We start from the raw sequence: 24,039 nt of genomic DNA on the forward strand, positions 1-24,039 counted from the left end.
TGATATGATGGGAGTGAAGCCAAATCCAAACTAGCTTTCCTTTACACTTTTTTTGGTGCACCAGGACCATTCACAGCTGAGCTCAGTTTAGCTCAACGCTGATTCGCTATTATTTTATACTTTTTTTTATCAAAGGAGGCCAAATGCTCATTGGCTTCCCTTGCCTTCAAGGATACAGGTGGCAACAATGTCATGCTCTTTATGACCAGACAGCATCAGATAGAGAAGCGCTGTTTTGCTTGCTCAGATGCATTCTCCTGTGATATTTATTTTACCTTTATTTAACTAGGAAAGTCAGCTAAGAACAAATTCGTACTTACAATGACAGCCTACCCCGGCCAAAGCCTAACCCAGACTTCGCTGGGCCAATTGTGTGCCGCCCTATGGGACTCCCAATCACAGCCGGTTGTGAAAAAGCCTGGATTCGAACCAGTGTCTGTGGTGACACCTCTAGCACTGAGATGCAGTGCCTTAGACTGCCGTGCCACTCTGGAGATACAGTCAGCCTCTTGCGAATCGAAGGAAAATTATGAAACTGAGACGAAAGATAAATTATATTATGTTTTTTTCTTCCCTTGGCAGCCATGAGTACACACCACTGCCTTGACCCAGGGTTTAACATGATCACTGAAGCTTTAACCTGGACACAGGGTTTAACATGATCACTGAAGCTTTAACCTTGACCCAGGGTTTAACATGATCACTGAAGCTTTAACCTGGACCCAGGGTTTAACATGATCACTGAAGCTTTAACCTGGACCCAGGGTTTAACATGATCACTGAAGCTTTAACCTTGACCCAGGGTTTAACATGATCACTGAAGCTTTAACCTTGACCCAGGGTTTAACATGATCACTGAAGCTTTAACCTGGACACAGGGTTTAACATGATCACTGAAGCTTTAACCTGGACCCAGGGTTTAACATGATCACTGAAGCTTTAACCTTGACCCAGGGTTTAACATGATCACTGAAGCTTTAACCTGGACCCAGGGTTTAACATGATCACTGAAGCTTTAACCTGGACCACCGTGTGGTTTCCCTTGATGGTTAAGGATCACACATACAGTATGTTCCTGCCACATGGTTGAGAGGACCTGGGAGTCATGGGCTGCGTCTTAAATGGAACCCTATTCCCTACATAGTGCACTACTTTTGACCAGGACCCATAGGGAATAGGGTGCCATTTGGGACGTAACCATGGTAGCTCTGTCTGTGTAGATGGCCTGATTACAAATGCATGACAAGCGCATGAGACGTTTATTGTTGTGACAACAGGAATTATCAGTGATGAAGACATGGTATGTGTCAACATGAAGAAAAACATGGCTTGCATGAAGGTTGTCTTAAAGTTGACATAATAATATTATTATAAGACATTCTATGGCTCTAACGCACATACACAGATACACACATAAGCACACACACAAGCACACACACACACACACACACACACACACACACACACACACACACACACACACACACACACACACACACACACACACACACACACACACACACACACACACACACACACACCTCCCAGTGACTTCACATCCCAAATGTGGCCCATCTGGCCCTGATCCCTCTCCCCCAGACAGTTCTATGCTGGGCGGCCACACAGACTGGTGGTTTTACAGTCAGTCTGTCTGGACATGACATCCGAATGGCTTCTCTGTGGGCAGAGACTTGAGTCATAGAGAGACGGAAATTCAACCTTAGTAAAACATTAGTTCAACATTGACTCATTCTCTTTGAACCACCGTTTGACTATTTCAGGCCCTTAAGCATAGAGTCAGACCAACGTACAGTATCATCAACATGGAAAGACACGTCCCAGATTCAAAGGCAACCACATAGCCCAGAGGTTATTCCATCCTCAAACACGGTTGTCGAGGTACACAGTCAGCACAAGTAGTCATAGCCTTCCACCAAGACTGTAATTGGTTGAATGAGGTGAGTGATTGCCTGGCGGTAACAAAAGTTCCCCGGCAGGTCCTCTGCGGATAAGAGTTACCACCACTGGGGTCAGATTGATTTCTAACTGAGCAAGGGTTTAAGGAATGAGGCTACACTACCATCTAGTGGTCGTTGTAAGCCACTACAAGACCCTGACACCGGTATGAGCCAACAAAATGTGCAGAACAAATTCAGAACATGACGTCTGTTTCAAAAGGTAATCGTACTTGCGAAATATAAATAATTGCGTTATCACTATCACCATTAACGGTGATATTGATGATTAAACTGATTTGGAGGACTCAGGTGTACAAATGGTTATTTTTCAAGGAAATTATAAAATAAAAATCCTATATCGTATAATCTCTATCCCTTATTATCGCAGCAAATGGATCAATGCAACAATGTATTCATTTTTTATAAATGTTTTATGTATTTATTTATTTGTATGCATCCAAAGAGTACATGGGGTACGCTGACAACCAAGAAGGGTGCAATTGCGGCCGCATTTCTGGGCGTTCCTACGATCAGGACCCCACAGAAGAATGGGCGGTGGCGACAACGGTAGCTAGCTAGCCCTACACCGATAGACAGTGTCCTTCGACCCCAGCAATGTTTTCATGCAGTTCTGTTTACACAATGGAGATGTCCATACTCTTGGCTGCAGAGTGGGCGGAGGAGGTGAGGATGACGGTAGTCATCTAGTCTGACTCCTGTGCAGCGCTGATGAGCTTAATTTCATGTGTGTCGCAGAGCAGACAGGGTGTATTGTATGAGGTCTTACAGTGCTTGTATAGGGTGTAACAGATGGGGATATTTGTAACGTTCCTTAGGGTACCAGCTCATGTGGGAGTAGAGGGGAATGAGGAGGTGGATGCTATCGCCAAGCAGCATCTCAAACATCCTAATGTTGAAATGGATTTGTCCATCTGTAAAGCAGAAGCCAAGGGTTTATGAGAACAGTGGTTAAAAACTTAAAAACAAATGGCAAGAGTTGTGGAACAGGAAGGGAAAGGGATGACACCTGTATAATATCTAGGAAAATGTGGGGGGGCAGGGAGGTCCTCAGGCAGAGGGGGCAGGGAGGTCCTCAGGCAGAGGGGGCAGGGAGGTCCTCAGGCAGAGGGGGCAGGGAGGAAAGTGTAATCACAAGGCTGAGACTGGGAAACACAAGGCTGAGACTGGGAAACACAAGGCTGAGACTGAGAAACACAAGGCTGAGACTGGGAAACACAAGGCTGAGACTGGGAAACACAAGGCTGAGACTGGGAAACACAAGGCTGAGACTGGGAAACACAAGGCTGAGACTGGGAAACACAAGGCTGAGACTGGGAAACACAAGGCTGAGACTGGGAAACACAAGGCTGAGACTGGGAAACACAAGAATGAGACTGGGAAACACAAGGCTGAGACTGGGACACACAAGGCTGAGACTGGGAAACACAAGGCTGAGACTGGGACACACAAGGCTCAACAGGACATTGAAATTGGTAGGAAAACAACCGACTGGGTGGTGTCATCACTGTCAGGAGGAGATGGAGACAGTGGAACATGTTCCATTTCATTGCAGGCAATATGGGAGGGAAAGGGGAGATTAATTGTTAGATTTAAGGAGTAATGGGGTTGAAGAGCCAATATTAAGTGAACTGCTGGGGAAATCTTCAGCGGCTGTAGTATTTAATGATGTATTTCGCTTCCTTAGGGAGATGAGAATCATGGGTAGGATTTAGACCTTCCTGTCTCTGGTTAACACTCCAGTCCAGTTGGTGGCGGTAATGCACCTTAAATAATCCAATGAAGAAGAAGAAAACGAAAGTAGTTATTTCTCAGGACAACCACCGCTCTAGGAAAAACATCTATAGTTTGGTAAATTAAGTATATTCTATTGAAAATCTGTTTGTTTAGGGGTCGGGGGTGGAATAGGATACTTGTTTCTTAGTTTGTAAGGTGTATGTGATGAATGAATGTTGTTTTAATGGACGGCAATGGTCTGTGAAGAGAAAGTGTTTTTTATAGGGGTGTATAGTGCACACCCAAGCAGTAGTGCACACTGTAGCAAACCACAGCAAAACGTTATGCAACAAAGACGAGAGTTTCTTAGTAGGCTACTATTTTAGTGTAGGCTAAATAGTTTAGTTATAACAACAATAATCCACATCTTAAAATGCTTGTTCAAATTTCACAGATGTTGAATCCTGGGGCAGTAGAGCACAGCATGGGTTGGAAACTCTTCTACTGTGTTTTTACATTGATGGTTGGCCTTCTTGGTACGCTTTTCCTAAATGAATCATTTTAGATACACTATGTTATTTTTGTGTGAACTGGCCTCTTGATCAACATCATTGAGTGTGTTCACTGTATTAGCCTAATGTTAAATATGTTGAGGATTTAGTTTGGCTACAAATATGTAAACATTATAATCCTTGTATTTATTTTCCTTCCCGACCGTTTCCACAGAATGCCCCTCGATTGGTAATGGTATCATTATCAAAACTGTGAATTTGAAGGACTCTGTCACTCTCCCTTGCAATGCAAACTGTGACATTGCCATCGTTTGGAGGATTGTGTATGGCCAGGTCGTTGCCAAGACTGATCAAGGAAAATTAATTGAAGGAAAGCGCTTTGAGAAGAGGGTGGAAATCAACAAAGACCTCTCTCTCACAATCAGCTCTGCGGTGTACAATGACAAGGGCTCATATGAGTGTGTCTGTGGTAATCGGACTGTTGCAGATGTGAAGCTAGATGTTCTGGGTAAGCTGAACAGACATGACACAACTTTACATATTGAATGTTGACTGGGAACAAGAACTATGACTACTTTAATCAGGGATAGATTTGAAGAGTTTACTTCCAAAATGCTATATCCACCATTTTTTTATAAGAAATGATTGGTTATGGGTACCTTCATGTGTGTGTAAAATATTACTGTTCTCAGATTTAGTTTTTTTCATATGTTTTTATTTGCAAAATCCGATATATTTTTTTATTTGGAATGGAATGTTCGTATCCTGTATATTTGACAGTGATATGTGATCGTCTCACCTACACCTAGGTATCTTAAAGGGATACTTCAGGATTTGGGCAAGGAGGCCCTTTATCTATCCCCACGGAGTCAGGTGAACTTGTGGATTCCATTTGTATGTCTCTGTATCCAGTGTGACGGAAGTTAGAGGTAGTCTCGTGAGCTAAGTAGCGTTAGCACAATGACTGGAAGTCTATGGGTATCTGCTAGCAGTTGTTTTGTTACATTTGACTGTAAAACATAGTAGTACTACTTATTTCTCTAAGAGGCGTTTTGAAAAAAAACATGTTTATTTGTCTCTGAAATGAAACCATCCAGTGATAGATTTTAAACAAATACATTGAACAAACCCATACCATGATTAGAGAGTGAAAAAACATACCAATCTCTTTCATAATATCTAATTACAATGAAATACCAACATTTCTGAAAATGGATATACAGCGTTTTGGAATTAAACTCTTCATTTATGCATTTGCAATTGTTGCAATATTGTAATATTGGCCAGACCACTGTTTTTCTGAAGTCAGTGTGTAATTCAAAGTCTACATACTGTTGATTTGTGTTTTAGAGTTGTGATCAATGATAATAGTATAATATCATTATGTTCTTTACTTGCGTCTATTCAACTCATGTCCATTTATCCTTCATTCCCTGATCCTCCACTCCTCTCCTTTTGGCTTTCACACTACGCTAACCTTAACCCCCCAGCACCTTCTCTCTGACCTTAACCCCCCAGCACTTTCTCTCTGACCTTAACCCCCCAGCACCTTCTCTCTGACCTTAACCCCCCAGCACCTTCTCTCTGACCTTAACCCCCCAGCACTTTCTCTCTGACCTTAACCCCCCAGCACCTTCTCTCTGACCTTAACCCCCCAGCACCTTCTCTCTGACCTTAACCCCCCAGCACCTTCTCTCTGACCTTAACCCCCCAGCACCTTCTCTCTGACCTTAACCCCCCAGCACCTTCTCTCTGACCTTAACCCCCCAGCACCTTCTCTCTGACCTTAACCCCCCAGCACCTTCTCTCTGACCTTAACCCCCCAGCACCTTCTCTCTGACCTTAACCCCCCAGCACCTTCTCTCTGACCTTAACCCCCCAGCACCTTCTCTCTGACCTTAACCCCCCAGCACCTTCTCTCTGACCTTAACCCCCCATTACCTTCTCTCTGACCTTAACCACCCAGCACCTTCTCTCTGACCTTAACCACCCAGCACCTTCTCTCTGACCTTAACCCCCCAGCACCTTCTCTCTGACCTTAACCCCCCAGCACCTTCTCTCTGACCTTAACCCCCCAGCACCTTCTCTCTAACCTTAACCCCCAGCACCTTCCCCCTTCACTTTAACCCCCCAGCACCTTCTCTCTAACCTTAACCCCCCAGCACCTTCTCTCTGACCTTAACCCCCCAGCACCTTCTCTCTGACCTTAACCCCCCAGCACCTTCTCTCTGACCTTAACCCCCCAGCACCTTCTCTCTAACCTTAACCCCCAGCACCTTCCCCCTTCACTTTAACCCCCCAGCACCTTCTCTCTAACCTTAACCCCCCAGCACCTTCTCTCTAACCTTAACCCCCCAGCACCTTCCCCCTTCACTTTAACCCCCAAGCACATTCTCTCTAACCTTAACCCCCCAGCACCTTCTCTCTGACCTTAACCCCCAGCACCTTCTCTCTAACCTTAACCCCCCAGCACCTTCTCTCTAACCTTAACCCCCAGCACCTTCTCTCTAACCTTAACCCCCCAGCACCTTCTCTCTAACCTTAACCCCCCAGCACCTTCTCTCTAACCTTAACCCCCCAGCACCTTCTCTCTAACCTTAACCCCCCAGCACCTTCTCTCTAACCTTAACACTTCAGCACCTTCTCTCTAACCTTAACCCCCCAGCACCTTCTCTCTAACCTTAACCCCCCAGCACCTTCTCTCTAACCTTAACCCCCCAGCACCTTCTCTCTAACCTTAACCCCCCAGCACCTTCTCTCTAACCTTAACACTTCAGCACCTTCTCTCTAACCTTAACCCCCCAGCACCTTCTCTCTAACCTTAACCCCCCAGCACCTTCTCTCTTACCTTAACCCCCCAGCACCTTCTCTCTAACCTTAACCCCCCAGCACCTTCTCTCTTACCTTAACCCCCCAGCACCTTCTCTCTTACCTTAACCCCCCAGCACCTTCTCTCTGACCTTAACCCCCCCAGCACCTTCTCTCTAACCTTAACCCCCCAGCACCTTCTCTCTTACCTTAACCCCCCAGCACCTTCTATCTGACCTTAACCCCCCCAGCACCTTCTCTCTAACCTTAACCCCCCAGCACCTTCTCTCTGACCTTAACCCCCCAGCACCTTCTCTCTAACCTTAACCCCCCAGCACCTTCTCTCTGATCTTAACCCCCCAGCACCTTCTCTCTGCCCTTAACCCCCCAGCACCTTCTCTCTGACCTTAACCCCCCAGCACCTTCTCTCTGACCTTAACCCCCCAGCACCTTGTCTCTGACCTTAACCCCCCAGCACCTTCTCTCTGACCTTAACCCCCAGCACCTTCTCTCTGACCTTAACCCCCCAGCACCTTCTCTCTAACCTTAACCCCCCAGCACCTTCTCTCTGACCTTAACCCCCAGCACCTTCTCTCTTACCTTAACCCCCCAGCACCTTCTCTCTTACCTTAACCCCCCAGCACCTTCTCTCTGACCTTAACCCCCCAGCACCTTCTCTCTTACCTTAACCCCCCAGCACCTTCTCTCTAACCTTAACCCCCCAGCACCTTCTCTCTAACCTTAACCCCCCAGCACCTTCTCTCTAACCTTAACCCCCCAGCACCTTCTCTCTTACCTTAACCCCCCAGCACCTTCTCTCTGACCTTAACCCCCCAGCACCTTCTCTCTGACCTTAACCCCCCAGCACCTTCTCTCTAACCTTAACCCCCCAGCACCTTCTCTCTGACCTTAACCTCCCAGCACCTTCTCTCTAACCTTAACCTCCCAGCACCTTCTCTCTAACCTTAACCCCCCAGCACCTTCTCTCTAACCTTAACCCCCCAGCACCTTCTCTCTAACCTTAACCCCCCAGCACCTTCTCTCTAACCTTAACCCCCCAGCACCTTCTCTCTAACCTTAACCCCCCCAGCACCTTCTCTCTGACCTTAACCCCCAGCACCTTCTCTCTAACCTTAACCTCCCAGCACCTTCTCTCTAACCTTAACCCCCCAGCACCTTCTCTCTAACCTTAACCTCCCAGCACCTTCTCTCTAACCTTAACCTCCCAGCACCTTCTCTCTAACCTTAACCCCCCAGCACCTTCTCTCTAACCTTAACCCCCCAGCACCTTTCCCATTCACTTTAATTGTCATACATTCCATGTAGACCTATATCTAATTAAATTACTTTCATAATTGCACACCATTCAAGGCCCACCCCTCTTCTCCCTCCTCATCTAACAGTCCCGACAGAAATATCAGCTCACGTCGGAGATAATGTCACACTTCACTGCTATGGCTCAACCAATAAGCAGGCAACCGATGGTGAGATTTATGTCCAGTGGGAGAAACATGGACAGACTGTGCTGAAGATTGACCCGACCAATACTACCTTTGGCCCTGGATTCATTGACAGGACATCAGTGACCAGGGATGGTTACAGAGAGGGTGACCTGTCCCTCACCTTCACCGGTGTACGCTCGTCTGACCAGGGGACCTACCTGTGCTTCTTCAACCGGGATAGTGACCCAGGATATCCACATGGAGTCACTCTCACTGTTAAAGGTGGGATGTCTATTGAATGCATTGCTCACTTAAGTATTGTATTTAATATTCACTTTTTAACGTATAGACATTGTTCTTTGTCTTATTATTATCATAGTAGTAGATGTAGTGTTAGTGTAATATTTCAAGAGAATAGTATTTAGTCATGGCGGTCTTGCTGTTTTGTACTGTTGTCTGCGCTAGTTGAGATTATAAACTGGGTGGTTCGAGCCCTGAATGCTGATTGGCTGACAGCCGTGGTATATCAGCCTAAGACCACACCCCCTTAGGCCTTATTGCTTCAGTATAATATTGTTGTAATTTCCTTTATCTTTGCTGCTCCAACACTACTATTTTCTATCTTTCTGTCTTTCTCTAGAAAAGCAATTGGAGCCTGCAATGACTGATAGAGAAAGGAGTAGGGTACCAGTGATAGGAATAATTATTCTACTTCTGTTTATCATTTGTGTGCTCGGGTTAATGGTGATTCACAAGAGAAACAGGAGACAGCCAACAGTGGACTTCACAGTCACTGGAAAAGAGGACAACACAGCATCACCAGCACATCTCTCCATCGAGGATCTTCCTGTTTCAGTTCAGGACAGCCAACCGTTGCCAGAGGTCCGAAGAATCCAGAGTTGTTCTGATGATCATCTTGATGAGACCACGTGTCCTGAGGGGATGGATGAACACACAGAGGAAGAGGAGGAGCTCCATCTCTCAGTAGCTGAAAGTGGGACACTGCTAGACCAGGAGAAGAGTAGCACAGGGAGTTGAGTTATGTATGAAGGTAGTATGTTCTGGTTGCCAACTTCTTTGTTGTCGTGAAATGTTGGATGAAATGTGCTATGTTCACTGAAGTGGATGTGGATGTCTTCCTATCATAGTTTACTGTATGAATCGGTAGCCAATGACTGTAGCTTGATGGGCTTGAATCAAATGATACAGGGTTTATTTTATCTAGGGCCCAGTCTTTGCTGATGTCCTGTCTAGTCTTCCAGCCTCACTGGTGGCTTAAATTGTTTAAAGATAGAGATTTTACACCAGCATAAGCATTTTATTGGGGGTGAGAGGTATAAAGGAGGATCCTTTGGGTGTGTGGATATGAAAGGGAAGCTGGTAGGGTATAAAGGAGGATCCTTTGAGTGTGTGAATATGAAAGGGAAGCTGGTAGGGTATAAAGGAGGATCCTTTGAGTGTGTGGATAGGAAAGGGAAGCTGGTAGGGTCTAAAGGAGGATCCTTTGAGTGTGTGAATATGAAAGGGAAGCTGGTAGGGTATAAAGGAGGAATCATTCCTCTCTCTGGTGGTGGTGCTACTGATATTGTAACTGGAAGGTTTACTAGTCAAGATCAATGTCACATTTAATCTGGCCTTGCTTGATATCAAAGGGGATATCACAGTACGTGTAATACACAATATCCTCACAAGAGGGCAGACGTACACCATCATTTTAAAGTAAACTATGATTCTTTTTGGGTCAGTGATACACTTGGGACGTCCCTACCCTAAATCCTAACCTTAATCCACAAGCAATACTTTAATCCTTACATTAACTATTTTATATTTCAACTTCTGTGGGGTAGGCACGTCCCAAGGATCCTCGATAACAGATTCATGTATTATTATAACCTATTACATGATGCGTAATAAATATATGTATTTGCTAAATGATTATAAAGAATGTTTGCTATATTTACGTTTATTTTATCAAATGTAAGAAATATTATTGTTCACAAAGTGTAAACCTGTGTCGAAACTGTTTTGAGAAACTGGCGCAAGCACCTGTAACTTTTGTAGTGATTGTCATTTTCGGTGAGTCTTTTCAGTGAGCCGGATCATTTGGCTCCGAGCCGGTCCATATGTCAGATCTGGCCAAATTATTAGATGTCCTGCAAAAACAATGTAGTATTTTTTTTTCCGCACTTAAAAAAAATCTGTATGCACCAGATTGCCGTGACCTCCTCACTATTTATTGTGTCTACAGTGAGGACTCACCCTCTTTACAATTAGTTTATAATGTATCTGCAGAAAAAATAAATAGCTCAAAAAGGAGTAGTAGCCGTATGCAAATCAGGGAGCCAAATGAACAATTCTTTCACCAATGTGATTCGGTTCCGTTAATTCGCTTACTACCCAAAGCTAAGAGCCAATTGGTGCTTGATCCGAAAATGTGGTCTGAGGTGCCCTATGGATGGTGTGACAGAATTGCGGGCCACCGGAGCCATGCAGAGACCAACTTGAGCTCCATCCCGTATCGCCATGGCCTCTCAAATGTTGTAATAATGCAGAGGGCATGATTGGTTGAAGGTAGGTGAGGTCGGGAGGTCTTGTATAAACATAAACTCCCTTCCTTGACAGCTGCACCATCGAGAGCATCCTGACCGGTTGCATCACCGCCTGGTATGGCAACTGCTCGGCATCTGACCGTAAGGCTACAGAGGGTAGTGCATACGGCCCGGTACATCACTGGGGCCAAGCTTCCTTTCCATCCAAGCCCAAAAAAGTGTCAGAGACTCCAGTCACCCAAGTCATGGACTGTTTTCTCTGCTACCGCATGGCAAGCGGTAGCAGAGCATCAAGTCTAGGACCAAAAGGCTCCTTATCAGCTTCTACCCCCAAGCCCCATAACTGCTGAACAATTAACCAAATGGCCACCCGGACTATTTACATTATTTTATTGTGTTACTTTTTATTATGTTTTACTTTCGTTTATTTGGTACATATTTTCTTAACTCTTCTTGAACTGCACTGTTGGTTAAACCTCTTTGGGCTGAGATCCCACTAACGGGATCGATATAACAACAGCCAGTGAAAGTGCATGGAGCCAAATTCAAACAACAGAAATCTCATAAGTATTTTAGACCATTTTAAAGATACAATTCTTGTTAATCCCACCACAGTGTCCGATTTCAAAAATACTTTACGACGAAAGCACACCAAGCGATTATTTTAGGTGAGTGCCTAGTCACAGAAAAACACAGCCATTTTTCCAGCCAAAGAGAGGAGTCACAAAAAGCAGAAAAAGAGAGAAATTAATCACTAACCTTTGATGATCTTCATCGGATGATACTCATAGGACTTCATGTTACACAATACATGTTATGTATGTTTTGTTTGATAAAGTTCATATTTATATCAAAAAATCTCAGTGTACATTTTCAGTAGTTCCTAAACATCTGGTGATTTTACAGAGAGCCACATCAATTTACAGAAATACTCATAATAAACATTGCTAAAACATACAACTGTTATACATGGAACTTTAGATAAACTTCTCCTTAATGCAACCGCTGTGTCAGATTTCAAAAAAGCTTTACCGAAAAAGCACACCATGCAATAATCTGAGTACAGCGATCAGAGACCAAAACAACCCAAACAGATTTCCACCATGTTGTGTAGTCAACAGAAGTCAGAAATAGCATTATAAATATTCACTTACCTTTGATGATCTTCATCAGAATGCACTCCCAGGAATCCCAGTTCCACAATAAATGTTTGATAAAATCCATAATTTATGTCCAAATACCTCCTTTTTGTTCACGCGTTTAGCCCAGTAATCCAAAATCATGACGCGCCTGCAGACGAAAAGTCAAAAAGTTCCGTTACAGTCCGTAGAAAAGTGTCAAACGATGTATAGAATCAATCTTTAGAATGTTTTTATCATAGATCTTCAATAATGTTCCAACGGGAGAATTCCTTTGTCTGTAGAAATGCAATGGAAAGCAAGCCTACTCTTATGTGAACGCACGTGCTCAGCTCATGCATCTCTGACAGACCTCTGACTCAATCCCCTCTCATTTGCCACCCACTTCACAGTAGAAGCATCAAACAAGGTTCTAAAGACTGATGACATCTAGTGGAAGCCTTAGGAAGAGCAATATGACCCCATAGACACTGTGTATTAAATAGGCAATGAGTTGAAAAACTACAAACCTCAGATTTCCCACTTCCTGGTTGGATTTTTTCTCACGTTTTTGCCTGCCATATGAGTTCTGTTATACTCACAGACATCATTCAAACAGTTTTAGGAACTTCAGAGTGTTTGCTATCCAAATATACAATATTTTACAATATTATATATATATAAATGCATATCTTAGCTTCTGGGACTGAGTAGCAGGCAGTTTACTCTGGGCACCTTATTCATCCAAGCTACTCAATACTGCCCCCAGCCATAACAAGTTTTAAGGTCTACACGTGTTGTATTTGACCCATGTGACAAATAAAGTGTGATTTGATTTGATCTTCCATCACAACAGCCCTGCGCTGCTCCGCATAGTATAAGAAGTATACATGCCCTGACTTCTGTAGAGGCCATATCACGGTAAATGCTTGACAGCCAAGGCAGACATCAGATTGAACATGTAGCGCCTTTGATGGTTTGGCACTGCGGTTGTGGCGGAGGGATTTCATGACCTGGCAGTGGTTATGTGCCTGCTAGCTAAATAATGTGAGGCAAGAACACACCAACTAAAACACTGTCCCTCGTGTAAGTTATAAGAGAAGTCGACGCTTTAGGTGTAATTATTGCGTTAATGTACTGTTACTATAATGTCACACAACGTATCAGACTTGTTTGCAGCTATCCAATACAACTAGATAACGTTAGCTAACTAGAGAGCACGGGCGAGCCCAGTCCGTGTTCGCTCGCTCGATCGGAAAATGTGGTTGGCTTTCTTAATTTCAGTTCACTTATTTGAAAAAATGTTAAATATCACACATTGTATTGTGTATTAAAAAGAGTCCTCTACTTGAAAATATGTTTTTGATGGGTTTGTCGAGCTAGCTAAAGTTAACAAGCCTAACACCAGATGTAACGTATTTCCCAACATGATTCCAACTAACCTCAGTAACAGAAGCTATCGAGGCCGATAATAATATTCGTTAACGTTCGTTCTGTCTGTGCAGATGAGGAAGAAGGCGCAGGAAGAACTGAGAGCATAAAAAAAAAAGATACCGCCCGAACAGGGACTTGAACCCTGGACCCTCAGATTAAAAGTCTGATGCTCTACCGACTGAGCTATCCGGGCTCTGACTGGCAGAGAAAGTAGAAAGATTTTGATTTTAAAAACTCGTAGGGTAGATCACGTCTCGACTTGCTTGGAAAGCGACTATTCCCTGCTACAGCGCATTGTTTCTATGTTGCTCAGCTCAAGAGCTAGGGGGCACTTTTCAACCCCATAGCTAACGTTACTGCAGGCAGCATCGTAACGTTTATACCACAGATTAATAGAGTTTTGGTTTTACCCACAGGTGAAATAGGGACAGTTATCGTATCTTTGGTTATACTAACGTTAATTTAGCTAGTTACTGTAGCTACATCATAGCTCGCTAGTGTTCCATTTCATTCTGTGGTCGGCTAACCTAGTACCGGCGCAAAGATACACTATTGGCAATGTGTACGTGTTGATAATAAAACCCTACCGATGCGAAGATACACAATTGGCCATTTGTAAGTGTCAATATGCACGGAAAAGCTATTGTCAGCCTCTGTGTTGTTCCTTTAATCTTCATTTATTGGCAATTCATTGTTTTCCTCTGATCAACATACGTCATTTATTAACGTCATTAACGTGAGCAACAAAAAAAACTGAGACTAATGCATCGTGGCAGTTTATTTTTTTGGACCTGTCCAAGTTTAGGACGTGAAAGACCGACGTGTTGATCCGATTAAAGGAAAAAAAATAAAAGTGTACAGGCCCCAGCGAGATTTGAACTCGCGACCCCTGGTTTACAAGACCAGTGCTCTAACCCCTGAGCTATGGAGCCCTGTTCTGTTGAGGCTGAAACGCAGACTGTTTTTGACTGTGGCATAGATAGTTTTTCATTAGAGTTCTATAAGCATTCTGAAAACATATATGGTTGCTTGCAAAGACCTCAATTGATCGATTTAATTTTATTGTTAAAACATCCTTATATCAGTATTTTAAATCAACACGATAAAGACAACAACAATATCCTGCATTCTGACTTGCAATGTGTTTTCAACTGCAACCACTAGATGGCGTCAAAGAACGACATTTGTCAACAAGACGTTCAGAAGTTGTTTGTAGCCTGTCATTTGTTGCCCTCAAGTGGATAATTAAGCAACAAGGCCCAGATGGGGTGTGGTATATGACCAAAATCCGCTGTCCCTGTACAACGCAACGCGGGGTGCCTGGATACAGCCCTTAGCCGTGGTATATTGGCCATATACCACAAACCCCAGATGTGCCTTATTATAAACTGGTTACCAACATAATTGCAAATTAGTCTTCCAAATGGACAATGACACCAAGCATACTTACAAAGTTGTGGCAAAATGGCTAAAGGACAACAAAGTCAAAGTATTGGAGTGGCCATCACAAAGCCCTGACCTCAATCCTATAGAAAATTTGTGGGCAGAACTGAAAAAGCGTGTGTGAGCAAGGAGGCCTACAAACCTGACTCAGTTACACCAGCTCTGTCAGGAGGAATGGGCCAAAATTCACACAACTTATTGTGGGAAGCTTGTAGAAGGCTACCCTAAACGCTTGACCCAAGTTTTAAACACTTTAAAGGCAACCAAATACTAATTGAGTGTATGTAAACTTCTGTCCCACTGGGAATGTGATGAAGGAAATAAAATATGAAATAAATCATTATCTCTACTATTATTCTGACATTTTCACATTCTTAAAATAAAGTGGTCATACTAACTGACATGAAACAGGGGATTTTTACTAGGATTAAATGTCAGGGAATTGTGAAAAATTATTTGGCTAAGGTGTATGTAAACTTCAGACTTCAACTGTATATACAAGTAAAATAACACTGCAACTAACACAGAATGGGCACACAAATAAATAAACCTGCAGTTGGCATAGCCTGTAAGGCAACACTATACACCTTGCTATTTTTGTGTTTGCCAATGCATTTACAATTTGGGATAACTTCAGGGCAGATCTGCACCAGTGGGGTACTACTACTTTGGGAATTCAATGCACATGACTGGCTTGCTATAGGCAGCCTCCTATGGCTTTGGGCGTGGTATAGAAATAGAACGGAGGTACCAGCCTCCGGGATGGAACATATTCAGTATCGGAATACAGAGACGGATACGTATGGTTAGCCAGAGGACATCAAATATGTCCAATATTTGCTTTGGAATACTGAATCAATTCCACCATGGAACTCGAATTCGATATCCAATAAATACGCGCAGGAATTTAATTGAATTGTATTTTATGGATTTATGAAAAGGCGTATTTTTTTTCCATCACTAAAGCCACTTGAGGATTGTAAATGAGAAACATGCGTGTGGAAGACGGGCGGATAGTTAGTCTTGGTTTTGAACCCATTTCTAAAACCAAGCCTCCAACGCAACGAACGTAAGTAACTAGTGAACTTGTGAATAGGCCAATATATGTGATTTTCAAATACCAATAAAATGCTGCGTTTGTTGTTTGCGTTTTGATTGTGTTTATAAAAAAAGGACTAGCCCGTGCGTAAACATGCGTTCCAAATGCTCCATGATCACAATACATCATAATAACTTCTATCCTAACAAGTCGCCTTTCTCTGAACTTGGACAAGTCAGTAGAGAGGCTATAAAAAACCTATATAGATACCGGAAAGTTTTCTTCTTGAATGGTTTCTTTCTTGTGCTTAGCCTAGGTAGTTGTGTACAGTAATTGACACAATTGGTTTACTTGTAGCCTAATGTAGCCCATCTCCCACCCGTGGGACGATACAGTTACAGTAATGATATGTAATAAACATGTTCAATAGGCCGACTGTACTGTTTCTAGGGAAAATGACGCGATGATTAGCCAATGATCACAAAGAGCTGAGTAATCGCCCACAAACATGTTGTGCCAGGCTTCATCCCAAAAAAATGGTAGTGAATGAAATGGGATTGTCCTGAATGAAACTGTACACCCAATCCGTTCTCTCTGCGTAGCATATACCTGTCCAGCCGGTTTCAAAGATTTGTGAAAGCTCGATCCGGGAGTTACGGGTATTGGTAGGTAGGTCTATTACGAGAGGGGTGTTGGATGTCAGTTTGGAACAGTTCAACACACGACGCCCCAACGACTGGAACGGAGCTCCTTTCTCTCGCCACTCCAGAAGTGTAGCTTGGTCTCGCCACTTGCGCAACAAGTGACTCTGCCAAAGGGATTTATAAGATTCAGTCGGACACATTTAGTTTCTTTATGCTAGAACGTGACTGAAAATCAAGGCTTTCGACGAGAGTAACAGGAGCACTCTCTCCGTTTCTTTGCCTGTCCACGGTTTCTGAAGGCATCACAACCGGGTATAAAATCCGATTTCTCCGTGTTCGACCATGAAAGTGACACGGATGTTTGTGCCCAGATGCTGCGCTCCTTCACATTAGCACGTCGCCGGCTGACTAAATGTAAGATCCTCTTTGTTCATTTAGGGAGACCTGTATTTGTGTGTAGATATCACCTAGCTACAAGCCCATATAACTTAGAAACCACGGGACTTCGTGTAGGCTAGATTGAGCCAAGTGATGTTGGAATCAGTGATGAGACACCGATCCTCGTTTCAATAAACAGCGATAGGCTACTTTGTAGCCAAATCCAAATGAACAAAGTCTAGCCTGGTTCCGGATGTAAACACAACGTCGCGCCTTCCTTTTTAAACCATGGTTGCTAACAGAGGAGTATTTTCTCACGTCTCTTTCCAGGGCCACCATGCTCCATGCGTCCGCTGTGGTCGTGTGGGAATGGCTCAACGAACACGGGCGGTGGCGGCCCTACAGCCCGACCGTCTCCCACCACATCGAGGCGGTGATACGAAGCGATCCCCGTGGTGGGAGCGTCGTGCTAGGCCAAGTCGACAACCGCCTCTCGCCCTACATCCTAGACCTGCAGTCGATGCACCAGTTCAGGCAGGACACAGGTAAGAAGACGAGAGCTGAGAGGTGGGAATGGCTGTTGTTGTTGTGGGGATGCCGATGTGGTGTTGTTACGCGCCTGGTGTTGTTTGTGTAAGGCACGTGGATGTATATAGATGGAGAACTTTTGTGAAACAGCACGGTTTAAAATATATGGCAAATAGAAATCAAAACTGGATGGTTTTAAGAGATAGACGGGAAACCACGTGTTTGATGTATTTGATACCATTCCACGTATTCTGCTCCATTCATTACCACCAGCCAGTTCTCCCCAATTAAGGTCCCGCCAACCTCCTGTTATGTCCAGTGAGTGTCTCTGTGTCTCGGTCTGTCCAGAGTGGATATATTGTTATAGACAAAAGTCCTATCAGAATTCTTACTTCTACATAGGCCTTTTTAAACATCTTAGGCTCAGTTGTCAGTCTGTTCTAGTTTTTACTTCACGTTACTGCACGGCTGTGTTAAATTCCGTTCGTTTTGCATGTGGTTCAACTAATAGACTGCTTCGCCACTGGGGTGGAGCTTAGAGCTCACACCTTGGTTCCATTCCGTCATAGAATGAGAATTAAGAATTAATTACAATCAGTTCCATATTCCTAGGGAGTTAAACCCTCCGCTTGCCTGTCAGACAGAATGGGGTGAAAGTGGGATGACCTACGACAGCTGTACCTCACAGAGCCTTGGCCTCTCTTACGAGATACATTCTTCCCCCGTAGTCCCCGAATCTAACGCACGCAGCTGCTGTGTGGGGACTGACATTGGGTGGTATAAACAGAGGGAGCGAGAGAGAAAGGGCACCCTATTTCCTACATAATGCTCTAGTTTTAGTCAAAAGTAGTGCACTACATAGGGAATAGGGTGCTCTTTGTGACAGATCCAGAGTGTAAGGGGAAAGCAGAGAGAATGTGATATTTCAAGGCTTAACAGCAGAGAATCTGAGAATCTGCCTCCGGTGAGGGAGATGGAAGGAGGGATAGAAAGAGAGGGAGATGGAAGGAGGGATAGAAAGAGATGGAGTCGGAGGGAGGTAATAGGGAAGCCCATCTATCTCTCTCTTTGTGGAAGTTGAGAGAACAGATGTTTGTTCCTCTATTGTGGCCTAGACATTCACGCAGGGCGCACACACACACACACACACACACACACACACACACACAGGGAAGAGTGTGGGAGAGAGTTGTAGGCGCAGAACCCGAGTCGGGAGACGGGGTAGAGGGCGTACCGGCAATTCTAAGTTCACCGAAGTGGAAGATGAAGACAAAAGAGAGGACGAGAAAGAAAGTGGGAGAGAGCAGTAACGACAGAACCATCTCTCTTTACCTTGTAGCTCCACTCTGCTATTTCACCACAGCTGATGATTGTATGACACTGTGACACCTCTCCCTCCCACATCCTCTCACAGCGTTGGTGCTAGAGACAGACCGCATGAGAATACAGAAGCTCGCAGCTCACCGCTAGCCAAGCAGTTTCTATACGAGCTTTGCGCCCCGTGGCGATCGTTTTAAGCCTCACCATGTTTCTCCTCTCTCCGTGTCCTGGCTTTTCCCACCGCTGTGTGATGCAGTGTTTCTATGATGCCGTCAAAGACTCCCATTACTTTGTTGCTTCAACAACTTTTTTAGAAATATTATTAGACTTTAAATCCCCTTCCTGTAATTCCCCGTAGCTACTGGATGTGGAAACGCAGCTTCCCAACTGTTCACAGGGCTAATAGTCAATCAGGGAAGCCAGACTGAAGGGTTTCCAGCTGTCACTGACGGCTGAGGTTTCCCTTTTTCTAGAGGAGCCCTGTGGAAGGTAAAACCCATCTAGCATTAGCGTCTCGCTGTCATTTCAGGGAGCCGTTAGCCTTCATGCTAGCTGCCGTCAACCAACTCAACATCTAGCATTAGCGTCTGTCATTTCAGGGAGCCGTTAGCCTTCAGGCTAGCTGCCGTCAACCAACTCAACATCTAGCATTAGCGTCTGTCATTTCAGGGAGCCGTTAGCCTTCAGGCTAGCTGCCGTCAACCAACTCAACATCTAGTGTTAGCATCTGGCTGTCATTTCAGGGAGCCGTTAGCCTCCAGGCTAGCTGCCGTCAACCAACTCAACATCTAGCGTTAGCGTCTGGCTGTCATTTCAGGGAGCCATTAGCCTTCAGGCAAGCTGCTGTCAAACGCCGTTTGGGGAGTCTTTTCTCAAACATAGGCAAATATTTTTCTACCTGAAGTGGATGAATAGAAAGTAGATTCCCTTTGTAATTCTGAGATGCACTTGCCGACTGAGCCATTGCTGTTACCGTCTGTCAGACAACAGGCAGACTGTTGTGAAAGGACACACCCTTTTGACCACCGATTGAGTCACTGACTCCTTCTCTAACACATTGTCAATATGTCTTTCTCGCTCTTCTCTGTCTCTCCCTTCTCTGTCTCTCCCTTCTCTGTCTCTCCCTTCTCTGTCTCTCCCTTCTCTGTCTCTCCCTTCTCTGTCTCCCTTCTCTCTCTCCCTTCTCTGTCTCCCTTCTCTCTCTCCCTCCTCTGTCTCTCCCTCCTCTGTCTCTTTCCTCTCTCTTTTCTCTCTGACTCCTGTCTCTCTCCCTCCTCTCTCTCCTGTCTCTCTCCCTCCTCTCTCTCTCCTGTCCCCCCTTTTGTCTCTCTGGTCTCTCTCCATCCTGTCTCTCTCCCCCCTTTTGTCTCTCTGGTCTCTCGCCCTCCCCGTCTCTCTGGTCTCTCTCCCTCCCCCGTCTCTCTGGTCTCTCTCCCTCCCCCGTCTCTCTGGTCTCTCTCCCTCCTCTGTCTCTCCCTTCTGTCTGACTCCTCTGTCTCTCCCTCCTCTGTCTCTCCTGTCTCTCTTTTCTGTCTGACTCTCCTGTCTCTCCCTCCTGTCTCTCCCTTCTGTCTGACTCCTGTCTCTCTCCCTCCTCTGTCTCTCCCTCCTCTGTCTCCTCTCCCACGCCTGTCTCTCTCCCTCTCATAGACATAAAACCCAAACTCAAACGAATTGTCACATTGGTAAACACACCAACACAACCTTGTGGCATAGGGTGTTGTGGTGGGAGAGTTAGAGAATAATGGTTGAAATGACATGTTGGCTGATATAGTCCGAGACTGACAACAGGCAGCTAGACAGACAGACTGACAACAGGCAGCTAGACAGAGAGACTGACAACAGGCAGAGAGGCTGACAACAAGCAGAGAGGCTGACAACAGGCAGAGAGGCTGACAACAGGCAGAGAGGCTGACAACAGGCAGAGAAGCTGACAACAGGCAGCTAGGCAGAGAAGCTGACAACAGGTAGAGAGCCTGACAACAGGCAGCTAGGCAGAGAGGCTGACAACAGGCAGAGAGGCTGACAACAGGCAGCTAGGCAGAGAGGCTGACAACAGATAGATAGACAGAGAGGCTGACAACATGCAGATAGACAGAGAGGCTGACAACATGCAGATAGACAGAGAGGCTGACAAAATGCAGATAGACAGAGAGGCTGACAACATGCAGAGAGGCTGACAACAGATAGATAGACAGAGAGGCTGAGAACATGCAGATAGACAGAGAGGCTGAGAACATGCAGATAGACAGAGAGGCTGAGAACATGCAGATAGACAGAGAGGCTGACAACATGCAGATAGACAGAGAGGCTGACAACATGCAGATAGACAGAGGCTGACAGCATACAGATAGGCAGAGAGGCTGACAACAGGCAGATAGACAGAGAGGCTGACAACATGCAGATAGACAGAGAGGCTGACAACATGCAGATAGACAGAGAGGCTGACAACATACAGATAGGCAGAGAGGCTGACAACAGGCAGAGAGGCTGACAACAGGCAGAGAGGCTGACAACAGGCAGAGAGGCTGACAACAGGCAGATAGACAGAGAGGCTGACAACATACAGATAGGCAGAGAGGCTGACAACAGGCAGAGAGGCTGACAACAGGCAGAGAGGCTGACAACAGGCAGAGAGGCTGACAACAGGCAGATAGACAGAGAGGCTGACAACATGCAGATAGACAGAGAGGCTGACAGCATACAGATAGGCAGAGAGGCTGACAACAGGCAGATAGACAGAGAGGCTGACAACATGCAGATAGACAGAGAGGCTGACAACATGCAGATAGACAGAGAGGCTGACAACATACAGATAGGCAGAGAGGCTGACAACAGGCAGAGAGGCTGACACCAGGCAGAGAGGCTGACAACAGGCAGATAGACAGAGAGGCTGACAACATACAGATAGGCAGAGAGGCTGACAACAGGCAGAGAGGCTGACAACAGGCAGAGAGGCTGACAACAGGCAGATAGACAGAGAGGCTGACAACATGCAGATAGACAGAGAGGCTGACAACAGGCAAATAGACATAGATAGACAGAGAGTGAATGATCGGCTAAACACACAGATGAGACCTACAGGGAGGCATAGGTGCTATGGATAGGAAAGCACAGAGGGGGGGCTGGGGGGGTCTGGTCTTAGAACACACACACACACACACACACACACACACACACACACACACACTGGTCTTGGAAGAAGCAGCCAGCTGCCGTCTGAGGCTCGGAGGCCCTGTTGCTGCTCCAGCTGGTCCAGCCGAAGGGGACACGTTTCCCAGACACCCACAAAGCCTGGGGTCGGGGTGCAGGGGTCACGCGGTCACCCTAGGGGAGAAAGGGTGGAGGCAAACTAAACATAAGCCAAACCTGACAAGACAGGCCACTTCTAAGTAGAACCAGGCTGGACAAAGAGGCAGGGAGAAAGAGAGCAATAGCGAGGGGAGGAGAGAGAGAAGATATTGAGAGAGAGAAAGATGGGGAGAGGGAAGAGAGAGAAAGAGTGGAGGTGAAGTACAGATAGAGGAGAGACTGGAGAGGGAGGAGGGGAGAGAGAGAGAGATGGAGGGGGGAGTAGAACAGTGAGGTTTCCCCCAGCCCAATAGGTTGTTGGAGGAGGAGAGAGAGAGAGAGAGAGAGATGGAGGGGGGGAGTAGAACAGAACAAATGTTTCCCCCAGCCCAATAGGTTGTTGGAGGAGAGAGAGAGAGAGAGATGGAAGGGGGAGTAGAACAGAACGTTCCCCCCAGTACAACTCAGTAGGTTGTTGTGCAACAGTCTGTGTCAGGTTACTTCAGGGCCCCAGGGCCTCCCAAGTGCCGTCAGTCACTGCGTGTTTCACAACGTAGGCCTTGGATTAGGAGCAGAGAGGACACACACACACACACACACACGGGGTCATGCATGAAGAGTGCACAGACACACATACATACACACATATGCTCAAACGCTCTACACACACACACGCACCCAAATGCAATGACGCACACACACTGGATTGTGTTTCATTCTATCTGATGGCTCTCGTGTTTGGGCTAAGAGGGTCGGAGGGCTACAAAGAGAAGGGACTCCCGAGGGGCGCAGTGGTCTAAGACACGGCATCTCAGTGCAAGAGACGTCCAGGCTGCATCACATCTGGCTGTGATTGGGAGTCCCATAGGGCGGCGCACAATTGGCCCACATTGTCTGTGTTTGGCCGGGGTAGGCCGTCACTGTAAATAAGAATTTGTTCTTAACTAACTTGCCTAGTTAAATGAAGGTTAAATTAGATAGAATCAATCGATGTGAGTGGTGTTTTTGTGCTTCTAGGTTGTGCCGGCCATATTGTGAAGTCCTTTTTAACTGTTTTGGTAGTTTATACTCTCTCTCTCTCTCTCTCTTTATCGCTCTCTCTCTCTCTCTCTCTTTATCGCTCTCTCTCTCTCTCTCTCTATTTCTCTCTTTCTCTCTCTCTCTCTCTATCTCTCTCTCTCTCTGTCTCTCTCTGTCTCTCTCTCTCTCTCTCTCTATTTCCCTCTCTCTCTATTTCCCTCTCTCTCTCTCTCTCTCTCTCTATTTCTCTCTTTCTCTCTCTCTCTCTCTCTCTCTCTCTCTCTCTCTCTGTCTCTCTCTATACCTCTCTCTCTCTCTCTCTATTTCCCTCTCTCTCTATTTCTCTCTCTCTCTCTATTTCTCTCTCTCTCTCTCTCTTCCTCTCTCTCTTTATCTCAACTTAAGGGGCTTTATTGACATGGGAAACCTATGTCTACATTGTCAAAGCAAGTGAAATAGATAATAAACAGAAGTGACATGAACAGTGAACATTACACTCAGAGGTTCCAAAAGAATAAAGACATTTCAAATGTTATATTATGTCTACGTACAGTGTTGTAATGATGTGTAAATAGTTCAAGTCCAAAATAAATCAACATAAATATAGCAGCAGGATGGAGAGAGGGAGAAAAGAGCCAGTATAGGAAGAGGGGAGGGGAGGAGAGGAAGATCATCTGAGGTCAGTCAGACTAGAACACAGAGAAATGAGGAACGAGGGAAAAGAGAGATGGAGAGAGGGGGAGGGGCATTAGAAACCACAGCTCTTCTTTTAGAAGGGATCTAGCAGACACCTTTATGTCTCTTCTTCCCCTTCCCCTGCT

At 45.4% G+C, this 24,039-nt stretch overlaps 2 protein-coding genes and 2 non-coding genes across 6 annotated transcripts in view; 2 read left to right on the forward strand and 2 right to left on the reverse strand.

The window, feature by feature from the left end:
* The first annotated feature begins 3,712 nt into the window (after positions 1 to 3,712).
* Positions 3,713 to 10,396, forward strand: LOC110534770 (cell adhesion molecule CEACAM2). 2 transcript variants are annotated; one of them, XM_090210171.1, is made up of 5 exons: positions 3,713 to 3,827; positions 4,147 to 4,228; positions 4,419 to 4,712; positions 8,416 to 8,736; positions 9,095 to 10,396. In XM_090210171.1, the coding sequence occupies exons 1-5, from the start codon at positions 3,756 to 3,758 to the stop codon at positions 9,490 to 9,492; spliced, it is 1,167 nt and encodes a 388-aa protein (XP_090066297.1). In that variant the 5' UTR covers positions 3,713 to 3,755; the 3' UTR covers positions 9,493 to 10,396. The 2 variants fall into 2 exon arrangements, with proteins under 2 accessions (XP_090066297.1, XP_090066298.1); XM_090210172.1 differs by having other exon boundaries at positions 9,211 to 10,396.
* Positions 10,397 to 13,675: 3,279 nt separating this feature from the next.
* On the reverse strand, positions 13,676 to 13,748 carry trnak-uuu (transfer RNA lysine (anticodon UUU)). The gene has a single exon. It is a non-coding gene; the product is annotated as a tRNA-Lys (tRNA).
* A 666-nt stretch (positions 13,749 to 14,414) lies between these two features.
* Positions 14,415 to 14,487, reverse strand: trnat-ugu (transfer RNA threonine (anticodon UGU)). Its single transcript has one exon. It is a non-coding gene; the product is annotated as a tRNA-Thr (tRNA).
* Positions 14,488 to 15,611: 1,124 nt separating this feature from the next.
* The window catches only part of LOC118941396 (E3 ubiquitin-protein ligase DTX4), a 36,446-nt gene continuing 28,018 nt past the window's right edge, over positions 15,612 to 24,039 (forward strand). The window contains exons 1-2 of one of the 2 annotated variants that reach the window (XM_036953905.2): positions 15,612 to 16,067; positions 17,390 to 17,604. In XM_036953905.2, coding sequence (XP_036809800.1) covers positions 15,982 to 16,067; positions 17,390 to 17,604 — 301 coding nt within the window. In that variant the 5' untranslated portion in view covers positions 15,612 to 15,981. Of the gene's footprint in view, positions 16,068 to 16,541; positions 17,096 to 17,389; positions 17,605 to 24,039 lie in introns of those variants that run through there. The other variant, XM_036953906.2, reaches the window with a different exon arrangement.

Source organism: Oncorhynchus mykiss, chromosome 19, assembly GCF_057628025.1.
Source record: "Oncorhynchus mykiss isolate SJ-2025 chromosome 19, ASM5762802v1, whole genome shotgun sequence".
NCBI classification, from domain to species: Eukaryota; Metazoa; Chordata; class Actinopteri; order Salmoniformes; family Salmonidae; genus Oncorhynchus; species Oncorhynchus mykiss.

What these genes read in the sequence shown, in the direction of transcription:
- LOC110534770 (XM_090210171.1), top strand. Translation starts at nt 3,756, where the DNA reads ATGAAGAAGAAGAAAACGAAAGTAGTTATTTCTCAGGACAACCACCGC. An exon ending in GGAAAAACATCTATAGTTTG is followed by an intron (nt 3,828 to 4,146) that starts GTAAATTAAGTA and finishes CAAATTTCACAG; the next exon opens with ATGTTGAATCCTGGGGCAGT. An exon ending in TGTGAAGCTAGATGTTCTGG is followed by an intron (nt 4,713 to 8,415) that starts GTAAGCTGAACA and finishes CTCATCTAACAG; the next exon opens with TCCCGACAGAAATATCAGCT.